Here is a 9,034-nt window from a genome sequence, read left to right on the forward strand (position 1 = left end):
TATAGTGCACACACATTACAGCATAAATCGATGGTATATGCACACGCAATTTCATACATTCATATAGTCAGTTAAAGTTCATTAACGTGACTATATTATTTGCCACAAATTTAGTCTATATTTTTTTTCAATGTTTATCACTCTAACAATGTTGTGCCTTTATTGTGAAGAAACAGATGACTTATTTTCCGGTTACTAAGCGTCGGTGTAATCGATATGGCTGCGTGTCGGTGGTGACAGACAAGCCTTTGGTCCAATGAGAGCTTGTGAGGTGTGTCCCGCTGTCAAAGGTTCAAACAGCTATTTCTAATCAGCGCAAAGTTCACCACTGAAATGAGGAAGCAAGACAAATGAGACGACGTTGCAGTATTTTTATGGTATGATGGCAGAAGGCAACATAATCAATGGCATATTTTAACATTTCATCAAAGCTTTGAAAAAAAACTGCATACTGCTGCACAATTGCATTTGAAAGCATGGTTAGTAAATTAATTGATTTGAATAAGTGGCAATAACTCTCATCAATAAAATATGCCCTTGTGTGTGTGTGTGTGTTTGTGTGTGTGTGTGTGTGTGTGTGTGTGTGTGTGTGTGTGTGTGTGGTATGAAAGTGTGTGTTTTAGTAATTATTATCACAGCAGTGTGCAAAAGGGAAGTTTGTAAACATCAATTGTCTTTCCATGATCAGGATTTTCAGCAAACTGTATTTTGTCATCTGCTTTTTGTTCCTCAAAAACAATGATCTGAAAGAAAACATAAAAACAATATGATTTGTAATCTAATGTAACATACTACACATGCAAAATTTCTCACAAACTTATGCAAAAAAACAACAACAATGTTCCACCATGGGTATATAGGCTACCTGATTCTCTCCGCTTCTGAGCCACGGTCCTGGGAGGTAAAGGAAATGCTGGGGGCCGATGAACCAATGGCGTCCAAGGTTCTGCCCATTGACAAACACAGCTCCTTTACCCCAACCCTATGGATGGATGCACTATGATCAATAGCCTGACTTTGGAAACTGTATTATAAATTAACTAACTTGATAACACTGGTCTCATCCTGTTTAGAAAACCAAAGTGACAAATGACACACAGCTGTGTCTTTCTGCATGAATCTACATACAGAAACAAAACATAAAAATAAAGATGTAAGCCACATAATAATTTTATTAAACATGCATAGGAAGCACTGTACTGAAAATAAATTGATATAAAATATTAGAAATCATAGATTAGTATTAGAATGTTTTCTAATAGATGCTGTTCACCATAAAAGCTGACGGGTCATTCTACTCACAGGGAGTCTGATGAAGGTGTCTCTGGGAGAGCCATCCACATGCAGTCTGGCCTGGAAGAACCCTGGGAGTGAGAGTGGCTTGAAATCACACTTCCACTGACCCGAATTTGTTAATCTGAAACAAGGTTGAATTAATTTCAAACACATATAGTAATCATGTGAAACTACAGTGAGAGAGATTCGGCAAATCATGATAAATAATGTTAAGGTGAGGGATGCTCTTATGCAGTTATTATTCATTTGTGACATTCAGCGGATTCTTTTTATTGTGCAGTAATTAATGCAGTGCACTTATTTCTGACAGGAGTTTTAATGAAATGTTGGGCTTTACTTTCTCTGTCTTGTCTCCTTGAGTTTGTGGTTTCTTACAATTTCCTTGGTGCTTTTCACCAACATCCAGTGTCAGAACATGATCTATTTGACTGCAACCAATACTACAACAATGGGTAAATAAAGCAGCTGCTCCCACATCAAGCGTAACACCAAAGTGGACCCAGATATTCAAGTTGCATTAGCAAATACTTGTTATTAAGCAGATTATGACAGGTATAAAGCATTTTAAGGTGAATTTGTCCTTTAATTTACAATGGTCAACAATCTAGTAGTCCAGACATTTTCACAAGATGAAAAATTTAATTTTATTAACCAACCTTTTCATAAAGCCTGGCTTCATATCTAAACAGAAGATGGTGAATCCTCTCAGAGGCATGTGATTCAACTCAATGTCTCCCACAATACCTGTAGTACAATATGAGCCAAAAATATGCTCTGAAATCTATATAAGCAATGCACAATTGGTAGTTGTAGAGTCAGATGACTGAACTGGTGTAAAAGCAATAAACTGATGTATGACACTAATGTTTATAGGTAGAATACCTTTGCGCTGTTCATCCAGAGCTTTTCCATAATTCACTCTTCCACAGTTCTCCACAAGTAAACTCAATGTCCTGTCTCCCTTTGGTGATCAAATGCAAAAAACATGTGGAAGGAAATGAATAGGGCAATAAAAAGTTATCACTGCAAGACATTTCAGCATTTTTCTGCTTGTTATAATATGCCAAGATAAAGTAGTGGAACAGATCATGTGCATACTGTATATATAAGCTGCTCAGAATCACATTCTGTTTCAAATGTACCAAAATCCTCAATGAGTCAAATTAAATCTTATGAAAGATATAACACAATGTTACAATCAAGGCCAAAACAAAACACAGGTAGCTCATTTAATTTCACCAAGGCTGACCAACAATATCACCATCTGCAAGAATGAAGCTGCTCTACTGATGATTGTGGGGGGGGGGGGGGGACTAAATGACAGCAAAGATACTTTTGTGCGCAGGAGAAGATTTCAGTGCATCAATACCCAAGAGGTATCCGGTGACAAGTACAGAACACTGCGAGCTCTGTCTAAATGACCTGAATAAATCTGAGGTGTCACTTTGAGAAATTCTGCACAATTAAATGCCCTCGGACTCACACTCGCCACCACTAGACAAGGAGAAATGATGGTCTATGACAGCTTTACATACATTTAAAACAGTGTAGTTACACTGGCTCTCGCCATCGTTTACAACATATTGGGTTAATACCTGACAATAACCAACAACTGTTTGCAAATATTTAGCTGAATTATTACTGCAGATAAAATATTTAAGAGGTATTGTTTTTCAATAATGAATAAGAAATCCTGTAATATTCATGCATGAGGTGGATATTGCACCATCTCTTTCTCTCAGTGCTTAATGGGAAGAAACATGCACTGGGATTTTTTTAAATTTTTGATTTGCGAGTTAATGCTTGACTAAGCTTACCTTTAATTACCTGATTGTACCTCGACATCATCTTATAAAAAGGCATAGTATCTTCTTAGGAGCATTTGGGTAGCTTTGACTAACAGGTACAACAGGTGTAACAGGTATGAATTTGAGGCTATTTAGTGAGGTATTTCTGTGAGGTTTCACACGTACATGCCCTGGTGGCTAACATAAGAAAATAACTAACATAAGTACTATTTAAAAATGTATGTGTTTCGTGGGCTGAGGACAAGGACTATAATGTGGGGAGGATATAAAATACAGATATAAAAGACAGTCAGTACCTTTCCCTCAGGGAGAGCCAGTTCCTGAATCTTGTAGTCCAAACTACCAACACATTGTCTGTCCACAAAAACCTAGAGTGCATTAAAAGTCACAATAACAGGATTATGTATGTGTTACCAACCAAAGCAACCAAAGCAAGGGTTCAGCCTTTTTCCCGTAATACAATATGTGGCATATTTTAAGTCTTGTGCTGCACCTCTGAATAAATATTTAGAATTTCCATTCTACATGAATGTGTGTCTGAGTTTTGGGTGCATCTGTATGTCCTCACCAGTGCTCTATCTCTGATGTTGTTCCTGGAGTTGAGGGTTCCTCCACTTGTGATGGTGGTTTCATACAGCGTGTAACCGTATGACTGACCATTGTTATTGTTGACAGGGAGATTCTCCATGTTCACTGGCGTTTCTGACCTGTACGGCTGCATGAATAGTCTCATGGCATTAGATACAAGAATCTGGCCAAGCACAGTAAACATCAGACCTCTGAAGACATTAGAATTAGAAGAAATCTGAAGCTGTGTGGCTCTACAGGCAGGACAACATACAAGCACTGTTGATGAAGTTCCATCCAACCTACAACACATGCATGCATGTGCATGTGCATGACACTGTGTAACACACTTGGAATAAATGAGCCTGCCAAACAGTATAGGACAGATTCTTCTTCTTCTTCTTTAAAAAAGGAGCAGGTGTTTTGACACCTTGATGTAAGACCAAAACCGAGCTGCCAGGTGTGAATCATCTGTCTTGAGCATAAAGCAGCATGTTGCTAGATCTCATCTTGACTGATAACAGAGATGTTCTGTTTGTCTGAAACTCACCACATTTTACATTTTGCTCTCTGCCCAGCATGGCACTCAGTTTTATCTGACAGTCTGGTCTAGTTGGAATTTGGATTTGCATTTTCTGATTGACAGATTATATAATGAATTATAATCAATACATCTGGCAGGTGCTTGCCATCTGTACAGTAGCTTACCTTGTCGGTGAGGTGCAAGCTGTCCCACAGTGACAGGTACTGCTGGATGACAACAGCATCATATGCTCTCCTCTCCTGAGGAGAGGGCACTTCAGGTAGAGGCTCAGCTTAAATGAGTTGGCAAAAACACAGAGTTAATGCTAATTATGACAGCCTTAATTGCTCTGGGTTGTCAAGTCATCAAATAAATAGCTAGGTGTACATGGTTTTTCATAAAAATCTGTATTGCAATCAGTGCAAATGCATGCTTAAAAAGACCTTACAGTGGTACTGGCTGAATAAATTCCTCAAGAGTTGATATTTTGTGGTGCAGTCTCCAGCCTCTGTTTGGGGAGCATCATAATCTGCAATGAAAACATTGACAAAAACAGTGAGAAGCAATGCATTTGTTGGGTGGAAAGAGATACAATAAAAATGCATTTTACTTTAACAGAAATCTACTGAAACATATCAATCAGACATCTGAAACATATTTTGTTATTTGGTCTTTGAGCTTTGGTGACAGAAGGTGATTCCTACCAACCATAACTGGTGACCTGAGGTTTGTAGTTGCCAAAGTCCATTGCTCCATTCATGAAGCCGAAGCTGGTTCCACCATGGAACATGTACAGGTTAATGGAAACACCTCTCTCCAGGATTTCTGACACCACAGCTAGCATGTCTGTCAGGGGACAACACACACATCACCAAGAAACTAGCAATTGTAGTATTTAAAAAGGAAAGCATATACTAATAAATTATTACATAGTAGACAAAATGAGTCAAAGAGCAATATGCAGAAGTGAAATAGTTGTAAAGTAAGGCAGTAATGCTCCTTTCTGTCTGTTGAGGTGTCCTTAAACAATGTACTATACCTAAACCTAGCAGCTGAAGTGTGACATTCTGATTTAAATTATAATAGAGTATCCAAAATCAGACAAAAATAGACACTGGCCACTGTGGAGCTTATAAGTGTTTTGTAAATGACATTGTGCACAGCAAAAATGTTGCCTGGAAAAATTATTTTTGAAAAGTGTTGCCATACCCTCAGCATGGAACACATGGTGATGCTCTCCCCAGACATCAAACCACCCACACCAATACTCCATAACCATCAGAGGTTTCTGGGGCTACACAAAGCAGACCACATTCCTATTTAAAAACAATTTAATAACACATTTTACTTATATAATATCTTATATAACACTATGTACAAAAATAGAAATAAATGCATATTTTACAGGAAACCAACAATGAATGCAACTGCCAGAATGTCATGACTATCAAAGATCATCCATCGCCTACCTGCATGTCAGCTAAGCACTGGATCGCTCCAAATGACAGTCTCTGAAGGTTTATGGTTTTTAGAACTGAAATGAGCAAAATATCATATCTTCAAATGTAATACAGTATTCAGTGAAAAAGTTACACACAGTTCCAAAGTTACTTTTGATATCTTCATTACCTCCCTCCATCCCTCCATATCTCAAGCCTTCCCAGTTGTCTGAAGTCAGCAGGAGCTCATTGATGCCTCTGGACTGGAGACACTGCAGGAGAAGGAAAATTAAGTGTTCCATACATGGTGGATGAATCACAGATGTCATATAAACATTTCAGTGAAAAGGAAACACTGCAAGACATTACTAAACTCACGTCTTTTATAAATGGCATGTATCTTTCATCTTTGGCATATGATCCATACTCGTTCTCAAGTTGAACTGCAATGACTGGGCCTCCTTCTTCAAACTTAAAAAAAAACAAACAAGGAAAAATAAATGTTTGCTTCACCATTCATGAAATATCCCTTCATCATTCTTTCACAAAATTTATGACATAAAATATTCTGACAAAACAGTGAGTTGCACTTACCATCATGGGTTTGATCACCGATACAAGCTTGTCAAAGTAGAGGTTGACAGCATCTACAAATCCAGGATACATTGTCCTCAGCTGCATGTTTTTATCTTGTAACAACCAGCTGAAAAAAACATGACAACTATATTTGGTGGCATGCTGCTAATGTATGGTGGTATTTTAAACTAAAGGGCAGATGGTGTTACCTAGGCAACCCGCCCAAGTCCCATTCAGCACAGATATATGGTCCAGGACGCAGGATCACCCAGAGACCCATCTCTGCTGCTAAACTGACATAAGCCCTGAGAAAAGGCAGAAACATTTTGTGTCTAATTTGCATTAAAAATAACATCAAAACAGCTGCTTTGCATGCCTTTTTAAAATATTTAATACAAAAATGATGAAGGAGGCCTTGCCTGAGGTCCAACTGATCCTGAAAGTTGAATGTTCCTCTTTCAGGCTCATGCAGGTTCCATGGTATATATCTATAAAAGCAAGCAAGAAAATAATTCCTCCTTAAGAAATAATACAGTCTAATGGCTCATGAGATCCTGGCATTTTGTTTGTTTCTATTTTATTTTAAGGTAAAAAGTTTCATAAAGCATTTTGTACATATTTGATTCAATCTGATCCATGATTGATCTTCTGCAGTAAAAGTCCAATGAGATTATTGTGAATTGAAGTATAGTCAAGTTTCAGTGATAGCTTACGTCGTGAGAGTATTGAGGCCACAGGCCTTCATCTTCAACAGCCGGTCCTCCCAGTAGGCTCTGGGGACACGGAAGTAATGGATGGAGCCCCCCAGGATGCGGAAAGGCTCTCCCTCCAGAGTGAACTGAGAGGAGTCGGCCCTCAGACCCTCCACACGGCTCATTCTTCTTACTTCAGGACGATGTCTGGCCAGGAAAACACTGTTCGATAAAATAGAATAGAAAAAAAAAGAATGGTTCTGCTGCGTTCTGTGTGTTGGATGATAACATTCAAAGGTATACAAAAGTGACATTCTAACATGTGTTTCAGTAATACAATTTTACAAACAGCAAGCCACTTCGAATGATGTATCTCTGATATATTGTACACAAAATTAACAAACTTCTATAAAAGCATAACAAAGGTCAAACCTTACCAAGACTGAACAGGAAAGTTCCAAATTCAAGAATACAGAAAATCCTATTCACATTGAAAAAATATTATCAATGCTGTACCTTGAAGCTGGCCTCGTCACTGAGCATTTGAAGGGATGACAGTGCTGGGAGGCCTCAAACACTGTGGATAAGGGAAACTATTGTTGTTTCAGAACAAACATATAATAGTGCTCTGTCTGTCTCTCTCTCACTCCCTCTAGCTCTTTAGCCCTCAGTCAGAGAGGGGAGGCAGCATTGTGTATATAGTAATGTTGATCTCATGATAAAGTTTAGCTATACAGACTAGAATGTGCTGATGCCCCCTAGTGGTTCAAAATATAATCACAGCCTACAGATAAGGGACTGTGTGCAAATGTGGTCATGGTGTGCAATAGTATACGTGCGTGTGGACATGAAAGAAAATGGACTGAGAGGAAATGGTCAATTAGTTACTTTTACCTTTGACACAGGGTTGACAGAATATTTTGCAAAATGTCACTTGACATTGTATATAGTCAGGCTAGGAGCTGATGAATTTTGTTGTCAATTTATATAGATTTAACTCAGTTAGGTATTGTAGATAAGGTAGGTAAGGCAGGACAATTGCATATTGTATTTCTAATTACATTTAATTTTGCACCTCATTAGAAAGCATCCTGGAAATTCTATTTGCCAAAATATGTAAAAAGACAGTCACTAAAAAGGCGCTGTAGAACAATTAGATTAATGTAGACTGTGATGTAAAAACAATACTATCTTGTCTCAACTTGAGAAATGCAATAAGAAACTTTCGTATTCCTACATTTACAACATTTAAATAGATCATATTGTGCCCCTTTCCCAGTTTAATATTCTTATTTTTGTGGTCTATTTACAAACATTTGCATGTTTTTATAGACAAAAAGCACCTACTTACAGCTGTACAAGACATGGATGCAGGCTGTTTTGTGTCTGGTCAGAGCCCCTCTCTTCTGATTGGCCAACTGTTTTCTAAGTGACACACGCCCTGGCCAACCAAAGGTAACGGATTGTAGCAAGCAGGAGAGGAGAGAAATTAGCGCAACTATAAATGACAACAAAACACAGTAGAGACTCTCACACTGAGCTGAAATGAATGAGTGCACATAATTTAGGTAAATAATATAGATAAACATATTTTGTTTTTTTCAGGAGGAGTAGGCCGCAATGGTAGGGGAAACACTGAGCATATAGTTGTCACATCACAACCTTGTGGAAATCAAAACGGCTAATTTAAAGGCACAGTTTCTGAATATAGGCTGTGTGCATTTCTCCATGGACTGAGCGCTTTGATACTTTCACAATATTTATACAGTGATACACAGTATTTTTGGGGCAGCTGTGGCTCAGGCTGCATGTTGAAGTGTGCTTGGGCAAGATCCTGAACCCCAAATTGCCCCCTGCGCCATCGGTGTGTGAGTAAGTGTGTGAATGGGTGAGTAAGTATTAGAGACATTTGTAAATAAAAATAAATAAATACATAGTGTTGGATAAAAAGCACTATATTGCTCCTGATGAGCAGGTTGGCACCTTGCATGCCAGCCTCTGCCATCAAGTGTATGAATGTGTGTGTGAATGGGTGAACGTTGGTATTTAGTGTTAAGTGCTTTGAATGGTTGGTAGAAAAGCACTATACAATATGCATTTATCTGCTTTATAATAATAATAATAAAAAGGAAA

The 9,034-nt window shown here is 38.2% G+C and overlaps 1 protein-coding gene across 1 annotated transcript; it reads right to left on the minus strand.

The window, feature by feature from the left end:
* Positions 1 to 345: 345 nt before the first annotated feature.
* Positions 346 to 8,788, minus strand: LOC122983644 (beta-galactosidase-1-like protein 2). Its single transcript, XM_044353602.1, has 20 exons — positions 8,253 to 8,788; positions 7,418 to 7,478; positions 6,923 to 7,123; positions 6,629 to 6,697; positions 6,419 to 6,514; positions 6,228 to 6,336; positions 6,012 to 6,104; positions 5,824 to 5,905; positions 5,664 to 5,728; positions 5,404 to 5,488; positions 4,903 to 5,040; positions 4,643 to 4,723; positions 4,380 to 4,486; positions 3,673 to 3,819; positions 3,401 to 3,472; positions 2,179 to 2,257; positions 1,953 to 2,040; positions 1,303 to 1,417; positions 866 to 982; positions 346 to 743 (listed from the first exon to the last, which is right to left on the minus strand). Exons 1-20 carry the CDS (start codon positions 8,488 to 8,490, stop codon positions 633 to 635), a joined length of 2,154 nt encoding a protein of 717 aa, XP_044209537.1. The 5' UTR covers positions 8,491 to 8,788; the 3' UTR covers positions 346 to 632.
* Positions 8,789 to 9,034: the final 246 nt, after the last annotated feature.

Source organism: Thunnus albacares, chromosome 6, assembly GCF_914725855.1.
Source record: "Thunnus albacares chromosome 6, fThuAlb1.1, whole genome shotgun sequence".
NCBI lineage: Eukaryota > Metazoa > Chordata > Actinopteri > Scombriformes > Scombridae > Thunnus > Thunnus albacares.

Bases quoted from the DNA above. Each gene is read 5' to 3' on its own strand.
- LOC122983644 (XM_044353602.1), bottom strand. From the start codon at position 8,490: ATGTTTATCTATATTATTTACCTAAATTATGTGCACTCATTCATTTCA. The intron at 2,258-3,400 runs GTACTGACTGTC...TGATCACCAAAG, and splicing joins TGGCTCTCCCTGAGGGAAAG to GGAGACAGGACATTGAGTTT. The intron at 744-865 runs GTAGCCTATATA...GTTTTCTTTCAG, and splicing joins TCAGAAGCGGAGAGAATCAG to ATCATTGTTTTTGAGGAACA.